This window comes from Sus scrofa, chromosome 6 (assembly GCF_000003025.6).
Source record: "Sus scrofa isolate TJ Tabasco breed Duroc chromosome 6, Sscrofa11.1, whole genome shotgun sequence".
In the NCBI taxonomy this organism is placed as follows: Eukaryota; Metazoa; Chordata; class Mammalia; order Artiodactyla; family Suidae; genus Sus; species Sus scrofa.
Window position 1 is genome coordinate 1,069,789 of NC_010448.4, and position 23,224 is coordinate 1,093,012.

The 23,224-nt window shown below is 58.9% G+C and overlaps 2 protein-coding genes across 3 annotated transcripts in view; both read right to left on the reverse strand.

Annotated features, from left to right (window-relative positions):
- The window catches only part of ZC3H18 (zinc finger CCCH-type containing 18), a 51,126-nt gene extending 39,373 nt beyond the window's left edge, over positions 1-11,753 (reverse strand). Inside the window, exons 1-2 of one of the 2 annotated variants that reach the window (XM_021093665.1) lie at positions 11,557-11,753; positions 3,128-3,657 (exon numbers count right to left, since the gene is read on the reverse strand). In XM_021093665.1, coding sequence (XP_020949324.1) covers positions 3,128-3,643 — 516 coding nt within the window. In that variant the 5' untranslated portion in view covers positions 3,644-3,657; positions 11,557-11,753. The remainder of the gene's footprint in view (positions 1-3,127; positions 3,658-11,556) is intronic. The other variant, XM_021093664.1, reaches the window with a different exon arrangement.
- The window catches only part of ZFPM1 (zinc finger protein, FOG family member 1), a 62,815-nt gene continuing 60,960 nt past the window's right edge, over positions 21,370-23,224 (reverse strand). The window contains 2 exon segments of the mRNA XM_021093668.1: positions 21,370-22,295; positions 22,298-23,211. Of these exon segments, the coding sequence (XP_020949327.1) occupies positions 21,471-22,295; positions 22,298-23,211 (1,739 nt within the window). The 3' untranslated portion in view covers positions 21,370-21,470.

The following is a 23,224-nucleotide window of genomic DNA, read 5'->3' on the forward strand; positions in this document are numbered from 1 at the left end:
AGGAGTCACGGGGACCGTCCACTCGGGACGTGGCCACTGCCCTGCCATCTCTGAGAGGCCACCCTTCAATGTGAGAGTCCCTGATGAAGGGAGGAAGGGAACAAACTACACCCCCCCTTTCCAATGGGAGGGCACCCTCCTGGCGGCTGAGGTTCTGGTCATCGGACGACAAGGGACATACAAAAACAGAACCTAGAAGACAGCCGAGACGTGGACGGACCAAGGACAGGAGGGCCGAGTCTGCGAAGGCAAAGCAGAGCCACGGGGATCAACAGATGCGCTGTCGGCCCAGAGGAGGGGCTCTCCTGCGACTCAGCGGAGGTGCAGGAAGAGGGGGACGGCCTCAGGGCTCCGCTCGCTCTTCGGAGACACACAGCTGGGGACACAGAAGCACAGGTGCGTCTTGCTCTAAGTGTGGCTTCTGCACAGTAAGACAGCGAGTAAAGAAAGCTCACCTGCAGCTCAGGTGTCAGTGGTCAGGAACCCCCCCACCACAAAGAAGCTGGGGGCTATAAAAAGTTGGTCCACAATCCTGTTTGCAAAAATCCCATCCCCCTCACTGCAGGGAAGCAGCACTTCTAGAATATTACCTGTATCTAAAGGCACCAGCAACATACAAAAGTAATTCAAGATCTGAGTTATAAACTGTGCGGTTAAGACAAAGCAATTTCAAGGGTTTCCCGTACAAACTGATGTTACTATCAAGGAAACCCCCAAGAGAGCACAAAAGTTGGGGAGGGCGGGGGTGACGCCCAAACCAGTCAGCTGGGCCTGTGACCAACACCTGCAGGGGTAGAAGCCAGACCACGCACCTGACAGGAGGAAAGCGCTTCTCGGTGAAAAGGAGGCCCGCCCCCGCTAGCTGCTCCACGCAACTCCGCCCGATGCTGGAGACACCCCCCCCCCGCCGCAGGAGGGCCCGGAGCCGTGCGCCTCCTCACAGAGCCGGCTGGCAGCAGGGGCTCTGCCAGGGGCCGCAGTGAACACCATCTTCCAGGTATGAGCTAAACTGCACATTTCTTCCCCGCAAAAGATCCATTCACCTCTGATACCAGAAATGTGCTTAAAAACCATGGGGACAAGGAGTTCCATCGTGGCTCAGTGGTTAACAAATCCATCTAGGAACCATGAGGTTTTGGGTTCGAGCCCTGGCCTTGCTCAGTGGGTTAAGGATCCGGCACTGCTGTGAACTGTGGTGTAGGTCGCAGACATGGCTCGGATCCTACGTCGCTGTGGCTGTGGCGTACACCAGCGGCTGACAGCTCCAATTAGACCCCTAGCCTGGGACCCTCCATATGCCGTGAGAACGGCCCTAAAAAGACAAAACAAAAAAAAAACCCATGAGGACAGGCCCTCTGGGGTGGACGCCTCCCATGAGGACCAGAAGCTAGCTGGCAGGAATTTAAACTAAAGGGGATCAAGCCCCAGGCCTGTGGGCAGCAGGCTGATCGTGGACCCGAGAGCGGCCCTTGGTTCCCTCTCCATCTTGGGAAGGAAAGACTCAGGACACGGACAAGCTGCAGCCGAGCTCCAGGGGAAAGAAGGGCAGGAGTGTGGACGGGGCGCGCAGGGCGCACGAGCAGCAGCAGTTTCTGGGCACACTGTCTACACTGGGGTCCTCCCTCCCACCCACACCCAGAGCTGGACCACCTCTCTCTGCAAACGGCCCCTGCCCCGCCACAGGCCCCAGAGCAGGCGGAGCCGCTGAGCTGCTCAGAGGGCACTGAGGGCCCCCAGTGCCAGGTCTGGGAACCGAGGGAGGAGCCACATAGGTTCTCGGAGGTGCGCGTGGGGGGCAGCAGGAGCAAGACGGCCACGGCCCACTCAGCTCAGACTGTGGATGCACAGCAGAGGGACCTGGGCAGACCTAAAGGACAAGGGGCAGGGGCAGACCCACAGGGAGGAGCTGCCCTTCAAGCCAATAATTAAAGCGGGGGGCAGGGGGGCGCCTTTGGACATGGTCAGGCACTGGCAAGAGCAGAAATACCCCAGAGGACGCCTGGGAGGCAGGGGTGCCCTGAGCGGGCCCTGGTCACCACCCGCAGCACCACCCCTATTGAGGCCTGCCTGTCCCCAGGGGTAATGGCCCTGGTCTGCCCAGTGACACCCCTGGGGCACTGCAACGAGCCTGGGCTGCAGGACCTGTGGGCTGTGTCCAGGGCAGCCCCCCGGGGCTCAACGGCACTGTGCTCTGGTCCCTCATGAGAGGCGCCAGGCAGGCACAACAAGGCAAACCACCAACCGTCCCGGATCAAGTGGGCGAGAAAGCCAGTTAGGTCATGGTTAGGGTTGGCCCGGCTGGGACCCCAGCCAGAGGAGAAGCTGTGGGGCAAAGATAAAAATGCCTGGAAGAGGAGTTTCCATCGTGGTGCAGTGGAAACGAATCAGACTAGGAACCATGGGGTTGCGGGTTTGAGCCCTGGCCTCACTCAGTGGGTTGGGGATCCGGTGCTGCCGTGAACTGTGGTGTAGGTCGCAGACACGGCTTGGATCTGGTGATGCTGTGGCTCTGATGGAGGCTGGTGGCTACAGCTCCGATTAGACCCCTAGCCTGGGAACCTCCACAGGCCACGGGTTTGGCCCTAAAGTGACAAAAAAAGAAAAAAAAAAGCCTAGAAGAACAGACAAAACCCGCAGGAAGGAGTTTTTCAGTGTCAAGAATTTAACAAGAACTGAGACCCCCAGTGGCTGCAGCTGAAAGGCTAACGCAAGTATTATCTAAAGGCAGCAAAGACGAAGGCTGGATATCACTGCTTGCTGAAAGAACAGAAAACTTCAGGAAGTTCCTGTTGTGGCTCAGCGGTAACGAGCCCGACTAGTATCCATGAGGACGTGGGTTCGATCCCTGGCCTTGCTCAGTGGGTTAAGGGTGCGGCATTGCTGTGGCGTAGGCCAGCAGCTGCAGCTTCAGTTCGACCCCCCGCCCGGGAAAGTGCGGCCCTAAGAGAAAAGAAAATTTAGAATTTGAATACGATCCAACCAACAGCAGCAGAGGAATGTGTGAGGGTCCCCGGCAGCTCTGCCAGCCCCCCCGCTTTCTGAATCTAGCCCATGCCCGGCCGCCCAGCACCACCCCAGCGACGGCCTGCGCTCCCGGCCCCTCCCGGCCGCCGCCCGCCCGACTCACGTCGATCTCCCCGTCGTCGATCTCCCCGTCGTCGTCCTCCTTCTTCTTCTCCCTGGCAGCCTCCGGGGGCTCCGGTTCCTCCGCGTGGACGCCGGCCTTCCCCTCCTCCCCAGGAGCCCCCTCACCCCGCTCCTCGTCGTCCTCCTGCGCGGCGGGGGCCGGCTCCTCGGGGACCTCCTCGTCGTAGTCGAGCTCATGCTCGTCCAGCTCCCTGGTGACCGACGAGGCCTCGTCCCTCAGGTCGCTGCTGCGGTCTTCCCCCTCGGCAGGCGGGGGGCTCGGCGGGCCCCTGCTGAGCTCCTGGGCCTCCGAGTCGGAGCGACTCTCCTCCTCCTGGCTCAGTCCCTCGGCAGCAGGCTCCTCGCCCTCCACGTCGGAGGCCCTCCCCCCAGCTCCGTCCAGATCCTGATCAGACCCACTCTCCCTCAGAATGTCGTCGTCCGAGAGCCCCTGCGGCTCCTCTTCTTCGTCCTCTGGAGAGCGAGGGTCTCGTTCAGGACTCTCGGCCACATCCATCAGGACCCGCGGTTCTGCAAAAGGAAGCACAGTCACAGCGTCGGCACAACAGCGAGCAGGTGCCCCGCTGCCCGGGCCCAGGCTCGCCCCGGACCTGCAGTTTGCTCGGCCCTGCACGGTCCTCCAGGCCCGGCCCCCGTGCGGCCCGCACACAGGGGCCCCCGCGAGGCTGGTCCCCTCGGCCTGTAGCGACGCGGCACCCCTCCTCCGCACAGAGGAAGAGAAGGGGAGCAGTAGGATGGGACGAGCGAGGGGCGGCTTGGGCTTCTGAGAGCAAACTCATCACTTGGGAAATTCAGGAAAACCTGCACCACGAGTGAGGCGGCACAGGGAAGGCAGGCACCCAGCCCGCCCTCTGGAGTCACCCGAGGGGTCTGAAGAGAAGCCCGGCCCTGGCTTTAGGCGTCCCAGGATGTGGGCTCTCTCTCGTTCCTGAACGCACTTCTCAGTGCACAGCCCTGACGGCCGATCAGAATCACCTGGGGTGTCCTTTAAAATGCAAACCCTACAGCACAGGGAACTCCGCCCAGTGCCTTGTGACGGAGCAGTACAAGAGACGACAGGAGAAAGGAGGTGCCTGCAGACCAAGGACGGGGTCACTCTGCTGACCAGCAGAGACCGACCAAACAAGGTCCACCAACCTAATAACACATCAGGGAGTTCCCGTCGTGGCGCAGCGGAAACAAATCCCACTAGTATACAAGAGGATGCGGGTTCGATCCCGGGCCTTGCTCCGTGGGTTAAGGATCCGGCATTGCCGTGAGCTGTGGTGTGGGTCACAGACGCGGCTCAGATCTGGCGTTGCTGGGGCTGTGGCGTAGGCCGGCGGCTACAGCCCCGATTCGACCCCTCGCCTGGGAACCTCCATATGCCGCAGGTGTGGCCTTAAAAAGACCAAAAAAAAAGAAAAAGGCAAAGACAGACCAGGGACGCCCAGACAGAGGCTCAGGGTGGCTCTCCCAGGAGACTCGAGAACCACCCTGCCAAGACAGGCACATCCCAGGAAAAAACTATGGCAGAAAACCTTACATATTTTTTTTTGTTTGTCTTTTTGTCTTTTTCCCTCTTTCTGGGGCCACTCCCGAGGCATATGGAGGTTCGCAGGCTAGGGGTCTAATCGGAGCTGTAGCCACCGGCCTACACCACAGCCACAGCAACATCGGATCCTTAACCCACTGAGCAAAGCCAGGGACTGAACCCGCAACCTCATGGTTCCTAGTTGGATTCGTTAACCACTGAGCCACAACGGGAGCTCCCAGAAAACCTTACATATTTAAGTAGCTTGTACATAAAAAGACCAACAGTGTCGCTTGAGACGATTTCATTTCTATTTTTACTAACTAGACGTAATTACGAAGCAGCCGTTTTCTGTTTTTCCCACCTCAGTGTGCGAGGACGGGACACCGTTCCAGGGGTTCTAAATGCAGGCTAAGAGTGTGTTTGTGTGAAATCAACACCAAACGGCCCACAAACAAACTTCCCCACCCACCGATGTGAGGGGTGGCAGGCAGCTAAGAGCTAGAGGGGAGAGCAGGGGAAGAGCAGGGAAGGAAGGGGGCAACGCTGACTCGGTCATTCAAATTCTCTGTAACGCACACCACTGCCACGCTACTTGGTACCTCGGCGAGATCTGGAAACACACACATTTTTGTATCCTTTATATAACGTTATCTTATGTACTGACGTATCTAAAAATTAAGTGTCTATCTTTTTTTGTCTTTTTAGGGCAGCACCTGCAGCATATGGAGGTTCCCAGGTTAGGGGTCGAATTGGAGATACAGCTGCCAGCCTGCACCACAGCCACGCAGGATCCTTAACCCACTGAGCAAGGCCAGGGACCAAACCTGCATCCTCAGTTACTAGTCAGGTTCATTTCGCTGAGCCACAATGGGAACTCCTCTTAAAAGTAGACAGTTTTAAAAGTAATTCACTTTTTGGGAGTTCCAGTCGTGGCGCAGCAGAAACAAATCTGACTGGGAACCATGAGGGTGCGGGTGCGATCCCTGGCCTCGCTCAGTGGGTTAAGGATCCAGCGCTGCCGTGAACCGTGGTGTAGGATGCAAACGCGGCTGGGACCTGGTGTTGCTGTGGCGTAGGCCAGCGACTATAGCTCTGACTGTATCCCTCGCCTGAGAACCAGCAATATGCTGCTGGTGCGGCCCTAAAAAGCAAAAATAGTAATAATAATAATAATTCACTTTTCAGTCTTCTGACAACACCCTACAGAGGTAGGAGAGCACCACTGGAAAGAATTATTAAAAAGCTAGTCATGGAGTTCCCGTCGTGGCGCAGCAGAAAGAACCCAACTGGGAACCATGAGGTTGTGGGTTTCATCCCTGGCCTCACTCATTGGTTTAAGGATCTGGCGTTGCCGTGAGCTGTGGTGTAGGTCGCAGACATGGCTTGGATCTGGCGTTGCTGTGGCTGTGGTGTAGGCCGGCGGCTGTAGCTCCAACTTGACGCCTAGCCTGGGAACCTCCATATGCCATGGGTGTGGCCCTAAAAAAAGCAAAAAGAAAAAGATTCTAGGGTGAGATGGAGTTCCTGTTGTGGCTCAGAGGGTTACAAACCTGACTAGTATCCATGAGGATGCAGGTTCGATCCCTGGCCTCACTCAGTGGGTTAAGGATCCAGCGCTACCCTGAGCTGTGGTGCAGGTTGCAGACGCGGCTCAGATACGGCATTGCTGTGGCTGTGACTTAGGCCGGCAGCTAAAGCTCCTATTTGACCCCTAGCTTGGGAACCTCCATATGCCGCCGCGGGTTCAGCCCTAAAAAGACAAAAATAAATAAATAAATAAATCCTAGCACAAGAAATGGAAAACAAAGAGCACCTAACTGCAAACACACGAACTCGTGCAGGTGGGCCGTGCCTTCACGGGACCCGAGGGGCAGTGCCCACAGGCTGGGCCTCTGAATGAGACGCTGACGCAGCTCCACTGTGTCCCAGCTCTAGGATCTTGGACAAATTCTTTTTTTTTTAACCTTTTCTTTTTTGTGCTTTTAGGGCAACACTTGAGGCATATGGAGGTTTCCAGGCTAGGGGTCCAATCGGAGCTGTAGCTGCCAGCTCATACCACAGTCACAGCAATGCAGGATCTGCCGGATCCTTAACCTACTGAGAGAGGTCAGGGATCGAACCAGCATCCTCACGGATCCTAGCTGGGTTCGTTAACCACTGAGCCACAACGGGAACTCCGTCTTGGACAAATTCAGATGAAAAAGTCCAGAGTCTTCATCTGCAGCATAGGATCCAAAACATCTGGTTTAGAAGTTGTTGCAACAATTAGATGAGATAAGCCTGATGGCTTTCAAAACCCACACCCCTTTCCCTCTCCAGACTGAGTTCAAATCCCCTGGGCGCTCAAGAGCAATTCATCCAACAAACACCGGAGAGTCTGCTCTGCAAGAGCAGGTAGGTCAATGAAACGACCTCCTCAGCGATGCCCTGCCACCTCCATCTGCTAAGACTACTGCTCTGCCAGGCACGTCACCCACTCCCTCACAGCAGCCCTCCAAAACAACGTTCCCTCTCTAGAGAAGGAGCCGGGGCCACAGAGCCACCAAGCGCAAGCCCGGCATCACATTCCAGCTGCCTCCGGTCCCAGGACGGGCACCATGCATGCCTCAAGCTCCTGCCATCTGCCCGGGAACCCACCCCCATTTACCGCCACTGTTTCCATAGGAACATGGGACCTGAGTTCCAAACTGGCTTTACAACTCTTTTGAGCACAACCTCCCATAAATCAGAGACTTTTCTTTTTCTTTTCTTTCTTTCTTTTTTTTTTTTCTTTATGCCTGCCCCACGGCTGCTCCACGGCACATGGAGGTCCTGGGCCAGGGATCAGATCTGAGCGCAGCTGCGACCATCAAGTGTGGCAACGCTGGATCCTTAACCCACTGTGCCAGGCCGGGGAGGGAACCTGCCTCCCAGGGCTGCAGAGATGCTACTGATCCCGTTCATTCTGCCAGAGAGAACTCCCAATCAGGGGCTTCTGTCGAACTAGTAGATTTGGCCTGTTCTTTTCTCCCAGAGAAAGTTTTATGCTGCTCATCTCAGTCCCTATCTTAGTCCTCCTAGAAGCAAAAAGACACACTTTCAGAGACAGGGAAAAGTTACCATATGATCCATACAGATGATTAGTTAAAAACAGTGATGACCATTTGGAAATCAAACTTGTGACACGAGTCCTTTATTTTTCCATTTTAAATTTTCTGAAGTTTGAACCTTAGGCACTTAAACTAAAGACGAAGCCGATAAAAGATGCCTCCCTGAGGCTCACACCTCTATACTGACACCAAAGGAAATACTGCCTCCCAGTGAAATTCCGAGGCTGCTGTGTTGTGCCTGGAAAAGTGCTCGTGGAGCCTGCATGCACCCCCCACCCCCCGCCCCCGTTTGATGCATGGAAATCACTTCAACACCCCAAGCACAAAGGCAACTTCCCCACCCTCAAGGACAGTTTTCAGTCCTACAGAGGTGGTGGAGGGAAAGGCCCAGCGTGCACCTGCTCCCATAGGGGTGAACTAGCTCTGTCAGCCTCCGGAGAGCATGGGCTGCTTTGAGAGTGTGATGAAGGGACAGCTCCTCTCCCTAGAAAAACCTGGACAAACAAACTTTATCTTTCACTTTAGGGGGTTAGAAACCTCCTGAGATGCCCCACGATCCCCACGTTGAGAACTCTGGCCCTGAGTACATGGCACATTATTCTATCACACACCCGCGCTCACGCGGAGCTGTGACCAGTTGTTCGCAAAGTCTGCTGGGAGACCCCTGCCCCCACAAAGGGCCTGAGCGGAAGGGCGCAGATGCACCTGCGTGTCCAAGCTCAGCAGGGGGCTGGCTCTTAGCAGAGCTGGTACAGGATCTCGGACACGTTTGAGACGGAAAGCGAGGCTGTTATCCATCACAGCAGGCGTGCGCAGGGCTGTCCTAGGCACACCGGGACACACAGGCGCCCTTAGGATGCCTTGACAATCTCCCGAGGAAGACTCCCATCATTCTCTCCCTATGGAACCTTCCGGATTTTACAATCTGAGGCGACACACAGGTATCAGCTTGCAGAGGAAAACATGCCAAAGAACCCATCTACTTATCAGAGGCAACCTCAATCACACCTTGCTGCACGGATGGGGGAGGTCACTGGGGCTCAGAAGGGTGTTCCCAGCCCTGCTCTGGGGAAGTTAACAGACTCTCTGGGCATGAGTGTCCTGTTCTGAGATTAATTTAATCTGGCAAATATCTGAACACGTGCTCTATGTCAGCTGCCAGGAAAACCCTTGGTCTATTAAGTGCACACGCGGAAATGGAAGGACCTGCGGTCGCGTCCTCACCGACTCCTAGGCTCACAATTTTCAGTTTCTTCTGCTCCCACAATCGCCCCATAACCCAGCATTACTGGCAGAGTTTAGAAGGCTTTAGTGCGTTGATCCACAGACAGGAACTCGCCTGGAGAACAGAAGAACAAGGGCCAGAGAGTCCCCAGAGCATGTTAGATTTAGTGACGGTCACTGACAGCTGCCTGTGGAGTCAGTGACAAGTCTCGCACTGGATCAACTACTTCCTGGGCACCAGGAAGACATGGGAACCAAGCGTCTCCTTTTTTGAAGAGCGCGCTGGAACTCAGACCCCGCGGGTGCTGTCCTGCTTCCCAGCAGTCGCTCTGGAAGGCTACACCTGGACTCCAAGTGAACGGCACGTGGGAACTTTCCTTCCCGAGTGACCTTCCGAACCTGCAGCACCTCCCTGGCACTCTCCATGGCAGCACATCTTCCTCCTCTCAAGTGGCATCACTTTGAGAAACCAGTTCAGAGCCTGGCACTCTCCAGGGCAGCATGTCTTCCTCCTCTCAAAGAAACCAGTGCAGAGCCTAGTCTGGTCAGTGGGGTGAGTTCCCAAGCAAGGTAAGAGCATTTCTGGTCACACGTGGGGTGTGACCACGGAATGAGACTGATACATATCCCAAACAAGGCTTATATATTTACTACAAAAACAGGACTTCGAAAGAGGTTTGGCAAAGGAGCGCCAATGAATATAAACATAACCATCCAGGCTAACAACTTTTAATAGAGCAGCCCTACCTGAATGCTCAAGTCTGGTACGCCTAGTTAAAATGCAGATTCAGGAGTTCCCGTCCTGGTACAGCGGAAACAAATCTGACTGAGAACCATGAGGTTGCGGGTTTGATGCCTGGCCTCGCTCACTGAGTTAAGGATCTGGCGTTGCCATGAGCTGTGGTATAGGTCACAGACGCGTCTCGGATCTGGCATTGCTGTGGCGGTGGCGTAGGCCAGCAGGGCAGCTGTAGCTCTGATTGGACCCCTAGCCTGGGAATCTCCATATGCCGCGGGTGCAGCCCTAAAAAGCCAAAAAAAGAAAAAAAAAAAAAAAAAAAAAAAAAGAAAATGCAGAATCAGGAGTTCCCGTCGTGGCGCAGTGGTTAACGAATCCGACTAGGAACCATGAGGTTGCGGGTTCGATCCCTGCCCTTGCTAAGCGGGTTAACGATCCAGCGTTGCCGTGAGCTGTGGTGTAGGTTGCAGACGCGGCTCGGATCCCGAGTTGCTGTGGCTCTGGCGTAGACCAGTGGCTACAGCTCCGATTGGACCCCTAGCCTGGGAACCTCCATATGCCGCGGGAGCGGCCCAAGAAATAGCAAAAAAAAAAAAAAGACAAAAAGAAAATGCAGAATCATAACTTCATAGACTTAAAACATCCAAAGGAAGGATGTGTGGGTTGGTGACAGACACTGTCCCCAACCTGACCAAGCCTGACCCCAAATGACCCCTCAGGGAGGATGCACTCACTCACCTCGAGATGATCAGTGAAAAAGGAAAAAAAAAACAAACCCAAAAACTCTTCTGCTCTCGGGAACGATTCCACAAAGTTTTCATAAAATGTTTCACCATCTCCCACCTCAAATTGGAGAGGCTGAGGGGTTTTAACCTCTGGGACACATCTGAATGGTTTCAGAGCTGGCTGGGCTCCACACATGTGTTCAGACTGTAAAATCACTAGGAAAAGACTTCCTGTTGGGGAAATGGGAATCAGCCCAGGTCCAGACTCACCCTGAGAATCCCAATCTCCGCTCTGGGAAAGGACCACTCCAAAGGCAACGTGAAGATGAGAAACCAAGAGAGCCACTGCTGTGCCCCCAAAAGCCCTCTCCTTCCATTCTCCCCAAAGAGATCCGAAGGCTGATCTACTCTAACAGATGGAGCTGAACAGCTCACTTAAGATAATCGACCATTCTACCTGGCCAACTCAGCTGTCGTAAGAATTCAGGAAAACTTGAAGTTTTCGCAGGAGCAAAGCCGGAAGTCTTAAAGTCTGACGTCCCCCCAGCAATGACCCGGCATCCTTTGGGCTCCTTACCAAAGGAAAGGAAGTTTACTCCAAAGAGTGGCGCGCATCTTGGGGCGCAGCGCATAGGTCCAACCTGTGCCACCGGGAAGCCGAGGGGGCAAGTTCCAAGAGGCTCGAGAGAGTTCAAAGCTCCTGAAGAGCCCATCCCCAGTCCGGAGGGTGAGCCTGCGTGCCTCCTTCCGCCGCCCCCTCCCCCGGTCTTTGTAGGCGGCAAACACTGCCACGCGGATGTCCCGGAAGAGAAATGACAGCTTCGGGAGATCAACTCCACGGCGGGCGCGGAGGCAGCCGCCGTGCGCTCGGGCTAAAGGGTTCCAGGGTCCCCGGCCGGCTCGCAGCGAAAGGAGCGCAGGATCGTGCCTGAGTCAACGTCCTCTTCCTGGGGCTCGAGAACCACGCTTCGGCCGCGGGCAGCCTGGAGCGCTCCCCGGAGGCGGAGGCGGCGGGGCTCCCCGGCCTCCGCTCCGCGCCGCCGCCACGCTCCCCGCCCGGCCGCCTCGGCCTCCTCCTTCTACCCGCCCCGCCTCCGTGGTGGCGCCACCACTTACCTTACGAGAGCAGGGAGGGGGGGCCACGGCTCCGCGGAGGTCGGGGCGGCGTGGGGAAGTCGTCCCTCGACCCTTCCGCTCCTCACAGGCTCCGGCTTGAGGCGCGACGCGGGCGGAACAAACGGGCTCCACTACCCGCGGGGGCCGGCCATTGTGCGACGTCATCAGGCCGCGACGGTTGTCCTGCGGGCCGGGCGGGCTTACCTCTCTTGCCCCGCCCTCCGCCCGCTTCCTTCCGGCCTCCGCGCAGCTGCCTCCTCGCAGCCCCGCCCCCGCGGCGCGCGCCCGCCTGAACCCGACAGGACGCAGGCGCGGCCGAGGCCCCGCCTCCCGGGCGGGTCTCAGGACGCGCGCGCCGGCCGTCGTGCGGCTGGGAGAGCTTCCCGGGCCTCCGGGTCACGTGACGCGTGAGCGCCGGCGGGTTCCCGCCCCGCTGTGCGAGCTGCGCGCGGAGATGGGTCCCGGGGAGGTGGGGCGAAGAACTTACCTGCCCCCTTCCGGGTGGGGAGCTTCCGCGCAGGGGGGCTGCGCACCCAATCCAAAGTTAGTCCTTTCAGGGAAATGAGTTTATTTTATTTTTAATCTTTTCAGGGCGCACCCGCGGCTTATGGAAGTTCCCAGTCTAGGGGTCAAATCGGAACTGTAGCTGCCGGGCTACACCACAGCCACAGGAACGAGGGGGCAGAGCCGTGTCTGCGACCTGTAGCACAGTTCACTGCAGTGCCAGATCCTTAACCCACTGAGCGAGGCCAGGGATCGAACCTGCTTCCTCAGGAATGCTAGTCAGATTCCTTTCTGCTGAACCACGACGGGAACTCCAGGAAATGAGTTTAAATAACGAAGATTAAACTTTTTAAACTGTTTTGGGGGGATTAAATCCCCCCTTCCGTTAGATAGAATCAGTTCAAAACAAAATGATCATTTTCGAGATAGCGAGTTAAAATGTCAAAGCCTAGGAGTTCCCGTGGTGGCACAGCGGAAATGAATCTGACTAGGAACCATGAGGTTGGGGGTTTGATCCCCGGCTTCGCTCAGTGGGTTTACGATCCGGTGTTGCCGTGAGCTGTGGTGCAGGTCACAGACGCGGCTCGGATCTGGCTTGCTGTGGCTGTGTCGTAGGCGGCAGCTGTAGCTCGGATTAGATCCCTAGCCTGGGAACCTCCATCCTGAGGGTGTGGCCCTAAAAAAAAAAAAAAAGTCAAAGCTGAAACATTTGAAACTATTTCTGTGTAACTAAATAGCTATTGCTTTATCAAATATAACTGATCCAACACAAAACAATCATTTTTGAGATACTGAGTTTAAATGTCAAAGCTTAAACTTTTTAACTATTCCCAATGTTGTTTAAAGAGAAACAGCTCTGATTAGACCCCTAGCCTGGGAATTTCCATATGCCTTGGGAGTAGCCGTAAAAAGACAAAAGACAAAAAAATAAAAAATAAAAAAAATTTTTTTAAATTAAAAAAATGAAAACAACAGCCCCAAAATGGAGTCACTTATGCTAAGCCTAACCAGACTTCATGACTAATCTAATTGAAATTTCAGCCCCTCCCAGGAGTGGAAATTTAAATCCTTTAGTCTGGAGCTTTCTGGTCAGCACTAGGGAGTAATCTGCCTAAGACCCCTTGCCTCCCCCTAAAGGAGGGTGACCTGGCCTGAAGTAATCCAGCCTTTTAATGTCGTTGTACCTATAAAAGCCTCCATCCTGTACAGCCTGTAGAAGCCTTTCTAAATGCTAGACGGGGTGCTGCCAGATTCATAAATTGTTGACTAAAGCTAATTAGATCTTCAAATTTACTCAGTTGAATTTTTTAATTTTTATTTATTTATTTATTTTTGCTTTTTTGCTTTTTAGGGTTGAACCCATGGCATATGGAAGTTCCCAGGCTAGAGTCAAATCAGAGTTACAGCTGCCAGCCCCAGTCACGGCCACACGGGATCTGAGCCAAGTCTGCGACCTCACCATAGCTCACTGCAGCGCCAGATCCTTAACCCACTGAGTGAGGCCAGGGATCGAACCCTCAACAGGGTTCCTAGTTGGATTCTTTTCTGCTGCACCACGATGGGAACTCCTATTTTATCACTTTTTAATTTTTTAAATTATTTTTTTGCTTTTTAGGGCTGCACCCACGGCATATGGAAGTTCCCAGGCTAGGGATCGAATAGGAAGGGCAGCCGCCAGCCTACTCCTCAGCCACAGCAACGCAGAGTACAAGCCATGTCTGTGACCTACACCACAGCTCACGGCAGCGCCGGATCCTTGACCCACTGAGCGAGGCCATGGATCGAACCCGCATCCTCACGGATGTGAGTTGGGTTAGTTCCTGCTGAGCCACTACAGACACTTCTGATACGAGACCTACTTTAGACTAAAAAATTGGCTTTACTCTGCTTCGATATTTCTAGCTTATTCTTTTTTTTTTTTTGTCTTTTTGCTATTTCTTGGGCCGCTCCCACGGCATATGGAGGTTCCCAGGCTAGGGGTCCAATCAGAGCTGTAGCCACCGGCCTACGCCAGAGCCACAGCAACGCAGGATCTGAGCCGCGTCTGCAACCTACACCACAGCTCACGGCAACGCCAGATCATTAACCCACTGAGCAAGGGCAGGGACCGAACCTGCAACCTCATGGTTCCTAGTGGATTCGTTAACCCCTGCGCCACGACGGGAACTCCTCTAGCTTATCCTGAAACCCGAGCTTTGCATGTTCTTCACTGTGTGAGCCTGGTGTGGCTTCTGGCTGAAAGCAGCAGGATTCAGACCCGTGGGCAGAGCTGTGGTGGTGTCCTGCAGGGGCAGCTGTCGGGCTTTAACCCCTCGGACCCTCTGTTTCCTCTTCTGGAAAACAAAGTTGGGGTGCGGGGCATCCAGATGGGAACAGAGGTTCCCAAGCGCCGATCCGCGGGCCTGTGCTCTGTGACAACGTTTCTTTTTTTTTTTTTTTTTTTTGTCTTTTGTCTTTTGTTGTTGTTGTTGCTATTTCTTGGGCCGCTCCCACGGCATATGGAGGTTCCCAGGCTAGGGGTCCAATCGGAGCTGTAGCCACCGGCCTATGCCAGAGCCACAGCAACGCGGGATCCGAGCCGCATCTGCAACCTACACCACAGCTCACGGCAACGCCGGATCGTTAACCCACTGAGCAAGGGCAGGGACCGAACCCGCAACCTCATGGTTCCTAGTTGGATTCGTTAACCACTGCGCCACGACGGGAACTCCTGTGACAACGTTTCTAAGCATCTGCAGGGACATGGGAAATGTCAGAGCAAAGTCGGGGACTTCATGACATCAAGTTTGTTTCCCCCAAAAGACTGTCTTTTGCTCCGAGATTATGTCTCTTTCCTAACACTGTCTGTGTTGAAATGTGTTTTTGCAAAATATTGAGATGATTAAACACGCGCTTTGGAGAGTGAGTGTGCGTATCTGGGACAGAAGGGGAAGGGGAGGGGAAGGAGAGGAGAGACGGAGGTCAGAGGTCACTGTTGAGGTTTTGGTTTGTGAATTTCCAAAGTGTGAGGACCGTGCCCGGGGGCCTCATCCCTTCCAGACCCTCCCTGACTTCAAGACCCGCCTCCAATCCCCTGGGCTCCGCGTGCCAGGCCAAGAGCCCTGGAGGGACCTGGTGGCTCAGCTGTGGGTCCAGCCAGATCCAAGGGGGTGGTCGCTGGTGAAGCAGGGACACGGGGCCATTCAGGGTCTACTGACAAGCAGTCCAGCCCTGAGCTTGGGGTGGGGTCTCGGAGGGTCTGCAGGTTCCATGGCGATACTGTAGTCGGGGGGAGCCATGCAGAGCACGGGGCAGGAAGAGGGGCGGTGGCCCTGCCAGGTGACCCAAGTCCCAGCCGGCCAGGAGCCCCTTCTGACTCCCGGAGTGAATGGGATGGTTCTCCTGGGGGGGTGGCATCTCCCCCGATCTTCAAGCGTTGGGTGGGAGCCCCTGAGATGTGACCCTGTGGAGCCCTCAGGCACAGATAGGGCAAGGTGGCTCAGGAGCCAACCCTGCCAGTGTGGGGCGAGCAGAACCCACGCTGTCTGTGCCGTCACAGCCTCGTGCTCCTCTGCCTTCCCCAGGCCCACCCAGGATCTATCCGTTCAGAGGACAGGGGCCACCAGCTTTGCTTCTGTCCCTGGGAAGGCTTTCGGTCCTCCTGCCGCTCTGTGTGCCCACTGCCGGCCTTGGGGAACCTGGCCGCCCCCTGCTAGCAGACGTGGGACGGGGTCACTCCCCCCACCCCTGCCTCGCTCTGGGGACAGACGCTGATGCTTGGGCATGTGACCCTGTGAATTTCGTTACCGGGTCTCTGCTGTGGCCTCGCCCTAGCCACTGCCCGCTGTGGGCCTGCCTTCACCCCACTGGCCTGGCAAGGACACCGAGGGGCCTGGAGGGGTTTCCTGTGGCCGTGTGGCTGGGAAGGGCCAAGGGGGATGGAGTCTGGTGTCTGAGGCCAGAGCCCGTTCCCATCACTTTGAGGCTCAGATGCCGCCTCGGTTTCAGGCAGGACCTTGTGAGGTGCAGGCCAAGCTCTGACTGCCTGTCACTGGGGTCCGTGCCCTCCAGGGGGGCCTGCGAGCTTCAGACCCTGAGTTAAGCGTCAGAGACCTGCCGGCAGGATGTCCCTGCCAAGGCCCTGGGCAGCATGATGGTGCCATCCAGGGAACCCAGGAAATCCAGCCGAGGGCTGGGTCCCAGCCACGCCCAAGGAGCTCCTGGAAAGCGCTCCTTCCCCGAGAGCGTGTGTCACACACCCACTGCAGCCGAGAGCAGGGTACGTGTGCACGAGTGTGTGAGCTGGAGCTCTCCTCCTGCTTAGCATCAAGTCACAGGCCCAGGAAACATGGGCCATGGACAGAGGACGGGGCGGGCTGTGCCCTTCTGCCCTGCACCCCTTTTTCCGCCTGGCTGGGAGGCAGCTGAGGTCTGGCTGTGGTGGGGACGGGGGCCCGTGTCCCCAGCACTCCCCACATGGATGGAGCAGGGCAAGGCCATACTTGGCTCAGGTGGAGGTGGGTGGCATGGGGACAGGCTTTGTTCTCAGTCTCTGGACAGATGGAGCCATGGCTGTGTTCCTCGCTGTGGGTCTGAACAGAGGGCTCCTGACAATGGGCTTCCAGGAGCCAGACCCAGAAGTCAAGCAGGAGCTGCCAGAAAATCTCTGGATTCAGGATCCACTGGGACCGTTCAGACAGCAGAAGGAATGGCCCCATGGGGGCTGCCATGCTCAGGGGAGTCATAGATGGGAGTTCCCTTGTGGCTTAGCTGTTAAGGATCTGGCATTGTCACTGGGCAGCGTGGGCCACTGCTGTGGCATGGGTAAGCTCCCTGGCCCAGGAACTCCTGCACGCCAAGAGTGCAGCCAAAAAAAAACCCCACGCAAAACCCAGAGAAGTGATGGGCTGACCGACTACACCCCCCGACAGGGGCCAGGCCTCATCTGGTGTCGCCCGTTGGCTTTTTCTGCCCGAAGGGTGAGACCCGTCCCAGAGGGTGGGGGTGCCCACGTCAGCCACGGAGGGGCCTCTCCCCCAGTCTGTGTGCTGCTGCCGCCTTGGGGCTCCCTGCCCTTAGCAGCCTCGGCGTTGATTCTGAGTGGGTGGTATGGTCCTGGTGGCCCCTCCTGGGTGGTGGCAGGTCACCTGCCAGCATTTAGTCCTCCGTCCCTGGGGGGCTTTTAAAGGGTGTGCCTTTTGGGGTTCTTGGAAATGCGGGCCAGCTCCCCCGTTCCCGGGGCGGTGAGTCGGAGCTCAGAGCTGCATTGGATGCCGCCAGCCCCGGGCGGGCCTGAAATATTGTGAATTTCTGGACACGTGTGAGTCACAAGTTCTCACTTCTAGTTTACTTTTGTCACCACTGAAGCGACCTTACAAACTGTCGTGTGGATGTCACAGCGGCACTTCCCTCTCCGGGCGCCCTGATTGGCCTCCTGGGGGCAGGGGGGGCCCCAGAGCACAGTGGCTGCAGGCCTGGTGGGTCAGCACAGCCCTGAGCCACCTCGGTGGCCCTCGTGCGAAGGGAGCGGTTTGCTTACCTCTTGGCACTTCAGGCATTTCCGGCGCCCCGGGAGCCCGCATTCAGGCTGACTGTACCCGGCTGTCAGGTCTTGCGCTGATGCGCGCGCGGGAGACCCACGCTTCCCCGCGGGGCTGGACGAGCGTGATAGTGGCAGGTGTGTAGCGGCTGAGGGGCATCAGGGAAGGGGTCCCCTTTCCTCCTCCTGGGGTGCTGCCTGGCACCTCCATCTGGGTCTGTGGAGGGAGTGGTTCTGCCCTGCGAGCCCCTAGTTAGCTAGTTAGCTAGTCAGCTAGCGTGATGTGTCCCTGGGGGTCACAGCCTTGTGCCCTTTGGGATGCGAGGCTGGCAGCATGCCGCACAGGGGCCTCCTAGGCTCGGGCAGGAATGCCAGCCCGGTTGTTCTGCTCACCAGGGTAGCCTGAATGCAGCAGGGCGGGGGCGACCCAGGGATCATCTGATGGAGAAGGAAGGCAGAGGTACTGGGATGGAGCGCCTAGAACCACACACTCCATGCAGGGGGAAGCCGCGGTCCGGTCAGCCTAGCCCGGTTCTGAAGGGGGGCCTCTGGGCCCAGCCCCTTCCCGAGAGCCCTGCCCCGTGGATATGGGTGCACCTGCACCTGTGAGGCTAATCAGGCCGGTATGACCTTTGTCTGCAGGTATCTCTCAAACTTGCCAGAGAAGAATCTGCTGCAGCTGGTGGATGCAGGTTCCCAGGCCCCAGCCTGTTAGGTCCGGCAGGGGCCCCCGGAATGTGTATTATCCTCTGGTCCAGGGATGCTGTCGCCACCATCCTAGACCAAAGAGCTCCGGTCCCAGAGAATCACTCTCCGAGGCTGTGCCCCGCGGCGGTGGGGTGGCTGGCACACGCAGGGCCATGCAGGGACGAAAGCCCAGGGTCAGGTGTCAAAAGTGCCACCACCAAGAGCCCCGGGTGGCCCCAACAGTGGCACAATGTTGGCAAGTCACACCCCTCCCTGAGTGCTGCCCAATCTCCTGGAGGCTGTGTGTCCAGGGACCCTGCAGGGGCAGCAGTATGGCACCCCCACATCCAGGGCCTGATGGGGTGACCCTCCCAGGCTGGTGGTCATCGCGGTTCTCCCCCTTCTGTGGAGGCCGTGCTGCCATCCTCCACATCCGCCTTGTTCCCTTAGCCCCTGGGACACGCAGCATCCCCCTGCCACCCAGGACACACAGGGTGAGCAGCCAGGCCAGCCTGGAGCGCCTGTCACCTGGCCTGCTGGCCCATGTCAGAGTTGCTGCTGACCCCCGGTGCCAGGAATGTCCACTTGCAGTGATTCTTAGAGCCAGGCTGTCCCCAGGGTGGGTGGGCAGCGGAGGGCTGTGGAGAGCAGCTACCCGGGGGAGGTGAGTGCACTGGGCTCCGGGTGGACGGCTGGGTCACAGGACGAGGCGGGGTTGGAGGGAGGCCTTGAACGCAGACCCAGCGCATGTGCCGCAGTGTGGCCTGGCCAGAGCTGGCCCTGAGACGTGTAACTGGCACAGCGTGGAGGGGTGGCGAAGGCGGGCGACCCGCAGAGCACAGGCGGGGAGGGCCCGGGTAGACAGCAGAGGCTATAGACCAGCAGGGGGTGTGTGTGGGGCTTGCTCATTTCTCTGCCGCCCTTTCACTCTCCTGTGGCCTGAGTGACCAAGCGCCATTCCCTGGGGCCAGGTCAAGGGCCAGGTGGCTGGGAGGCAGTCAGTGGTCGAGGCAGGTGAGGTCCGTGGGGCAGAGGCGAGGGGGTGAGGAAAGAAAGCCGGGAGGCCCCGAGTGACCGCTGTCATGGGGAAATGAACAGGGGACAGCGTGGAGGGCCCCGCACGGTGCCTGAGCCAGAGCTGTGGGACAAGGGCAGCCCTTTGTGGGGAGCAGACTGCCAAGACACTGGGCAGCATGCACAGGGCCGCCAGGTGTGGTAGGGGACCAGGCCTGTGTGGGCCACCTCAGCGCTACAGGAACCCTTGAAGTCCTGAAGCAGGATGTGACACCATCTGGTCTCCCCGCCACCACAGAAGAGTGGTGTCCTGGCCGGAGATGGTGGCCCATCCAGCGGATGGGCCTGGCTGGGGGCAGGGGAGGGGCTGCAGCCCGCACTGGAGGCCACCAGCTGCACCGTCTGGAAGCAGTGGTTGAGAATCAGGAGGACGTTGCAGACCTGGAAGCCGGGCGGCGGCGGGCGATGTCTGGGGCAGTGGGCACGTTGATCAGGGGCCAGCGAGGCATGGCTGGGCTAGAGAGATGCAGGGGCCGTGAACCCACATGCCCACCCAGGAGAGTGAGGGAATGAGAGTTTCCCGGAGGCCAGGCGGCCCGGAGAGCCATGACTCCCAGGGGTGTGGTGGGGCTGGTCTGGGAGCATCAGGGCTTCCCGAGAGAGAGGCAGGAAGGAGGCCGTGGATGGTCCCTGGGCTGCAGCTAGGACAGGGGTAGCTGGGGGAGGCAGGTGTGGGAGAGGGGGGGCCAGCCTAGCACTTGAGACCTTGAGCTGGGCAAGGGCAGCTGGAGAACAGGGGGCATGTCACCCAGGCCCCAGCTCAGGGCCTGGGACCGCCTGGCACAAGATACAGCCTGGCCAGCAGTTCAGGCTTGGGGTGGAGGTCAGGGGTCAGCTCTGGCTCTGGATGGTGGGGCACAGTCCACCCACGTCTTGCGGGGTTGGGGGGGCGGAAATGTCTGCCTCCCTCATCCTTCTCCTCTGAGCATGTTTGTCAGCACACGGGGACAGCCATCCTGCCTTAAGTTTACCACCTGGAGAACAGGGCCATCTGTCTGTCTTCACTGGGTGTCTGGCTTGGAGGTGGAGGCGGAGCCTCAAACTCCCCAGGCAAATTTATGCATGACAATGCAAATGAGGAACAGGGTTGAGGGGTCTGGGAGCCTCCCCGCCCTAACCCGGGAAGGCAGAGCATCCCGAGCAGAGACATCTGGCTCTTGGGAGATTGGCCCTGGTTATACCCTGGCACTCAGGGGTTGTCCGGGGCGGGGGGGCTGTTGGATGGGCCTGGGGACCATTCTTGTGCAAACACAGGCTCCTTAGCTGGTCACCAGAGAGCTCGGCAGAAAGGAACCTGTCTTGCGCGGGAACCTGGGTGGGTCACAGGAACTACTTCCGAAACTAGGGGGGCAAAGAAAGGTCAAGGGTCAGGTGTCACTTTTCCCTGCAGGAGACCACCAGGTAAGGTCACGTCTGTAAAGGACATTCTCTGCTTCAAGCAGAGGGACACCAGGCTGGAGGGCACCCACGGCCACCCACATGCCAAGAGGCACGACCGCAGCTGGACTCCTCTCTCTTGGATTTGGCCTAGCTGATGGTCAGTCGGGGTGCGTGCAGCGCCCAGGGCACCAGCAGGGCAGACTGGGGGTAGGCTCCAGCCCATGTGCCCCCTGTAGCCACCACCGTGCCTACCGCCCATTCTCCCTTTCCCTCCCAGCAGCCTAGGCAGTCACAGGGCTTCAGCCTCCCCAGGACTCTCCCATTCCTGGAATCTTTGGTGGCCTGCGACTGGACAGGTGGCATCCAGGCCCCAGAACTGAGCAGGTGGCAGAGCTGTCAGCTGGCTAAGCTCTTCCCTTTGGTATCTGGTGCTCAAACCAGAGCTTCAGGCTGGATCCGGAGGGCGGCGGCAGTGGGCCTAAAAGGGCAGTGCCTGCTCTCCCTGGACCCCAAGGGGGTCCCAGAGCAGTGCCAAGAACTCAGCCCTGGAGCTCGGTCCAGCTCTTAGGGCCACTAACCATGTGACTCCCGCCTGGAGCGGCCTGTGAGGCCCACCCTGCAGGGCCCCTTTGCTCAGAGAACTGCGCTGCTCCACCAAACTGAACTTCTTTATTAAGTGCCAAGGGTCCAGGCGGGCGCTGCCCCCTGCAGCCCCTCTGCCGAGGCCTTTGCTTGGAGTAGTGTGGCGCGCTCACTTCACGTGCTCGGCCGCGTGCGAGGAGCAGTAATACTTCTTGTGGGCGATGAAGGTGGACAGGCTGCTGAACCTGATGTTGCACAGGCGGCAGTACCTGTGGTTGCCGTTGGGCACGGGGGCCGGCGTCCCCTGGCTGGGGGTCTGCACGCCCTTGTCCGAGTGCGAGGGGGGCGCCGGCACAGCCTCGGGGGACGAGGCTGGGGGAGGGCCGGGCCGGGGGCTGCCGACGGGCGCCTCCCGTAGGTCCTGGCCGTTCAGGCCGTCGCGGGGGGCGGCGGGCGAGGGCGTCCGGGCCTCGGCGCCGGCGCCGGCCGGGGGCTTGCCCAGCAGCAGGCCGTGCGCCAGGCGGAAGTGCTCGATGAGGTCGCCGCGCACCACGCCGTTCGGGGGGCAATAGGGGCAGACGACGGCGGGCGAATCCTCCGGGGCGGCGCGCAGGCGGCGCGGGGTGGCGGGGCACGAGAACTTCTTGTGCGCCAGGTAGGCCTCGAGGCTGTGGAAGCTCACGCGGCAGGCCGTGCACTCGTGGTAGTCGGCCAGGGCTGGCAGGCTGGGCGCGGGCCCGGGCCCGGCGATGGCGAGGGCCTGGCGCCGGGGCTTCTTGCTCAGGTCGATGGGGCAGTCCACCGGGTCCAGGCGCTCCCGCCCCCGCTTCCGGGCCGCGGCGCCGGCGACGCCGGCGGCTCGGGGGCGGGCCTGGCGGCGTCGAGGGGCGGGGCCGGCTGGGGACGGGGCGGGGCCAGCCGGGGGCGGGGCGGGCCCGGCCGCGTGCAACTCGTAGAGCTTGCGGCGCCTGCGCGTGCGCACGGGCGGCGCGGCGGAGGCCCGGGGGTCCCCGTGGGCGCTGGCCGGCGAGGCGGCGGGTCGTGGCGCGAGGCGCAGTAGTAGCGCTTGTGCACCGTGTAGGTCTCGTGGCGGCTGAAGCGGATGTTGCAGGCCTCGCACAGCGTCCGGCGGGGGTCGTCGTCCTCCTCCGCCCCGCTGCTTGGGCTCGGGCTGCCTTCGCTGCCCCGGCCGCCCGCGTCGGCCTCGGCCTCGGCCTCGGCCGTGCTCCCCGCCTCGTCCTCCCGCGCCCCGGGGCCGGGTGACGAGTGCGGCGCGTCGGCCTCCGCGCGCGGCGGCGCGGAGGGCGCCTTGGGTCTGCGGGCCGGGGGTGCGTCGTCGGGTGGGCGGCGGCCGGAGCAGTAGAGGCGCTTATGTACGTAGAAGTTGTTGACGTTGTTAAAGGTGATGTCGCATTCAAAGCATGTGGCGCCCTTGGGGGCCCCCGCGAAGAGGCCGGCCGGCGCACCCACACCCGCTCCCGCCTGCAGCCGGCTGTGCACCAGCTCGGACATCTTAGCCAGAATTTCGGAGGCCGGCGGTGCTGCAGGCAGCTGCGTCAGGAAGAGCGCACCCGGCCCGGGGCTGGAGCCGGGAGTGGGGCTGGACAGCTCTGCCTTCACGTGCACCGGGCCAAGGCCGGGACCGGGGCTGGGCGGTGACGGTGTTCGCGAAGGGGCCGGGGGTCCTGGCTCCGCCTCAAGCTCCTCTGCGGCCTCCACCTTGATACTCCGGGGAGCCGCTGCGGGCTCACTTCCGCCCCCGTTCTGGGGGCCCGCTCTGGCCTCTCCGTTGGTGGCCTCGGCCAGGGCCTTCCTGTCCAGTCCTGGCGATTTTGCGGGCATCAGGCCCAGGTCAGCAGAGGCCAGAGGGCCATGCAGCGCCGTATGCTGTTGGAAGCCAGCCACACTGTCTGCGGAGAGATC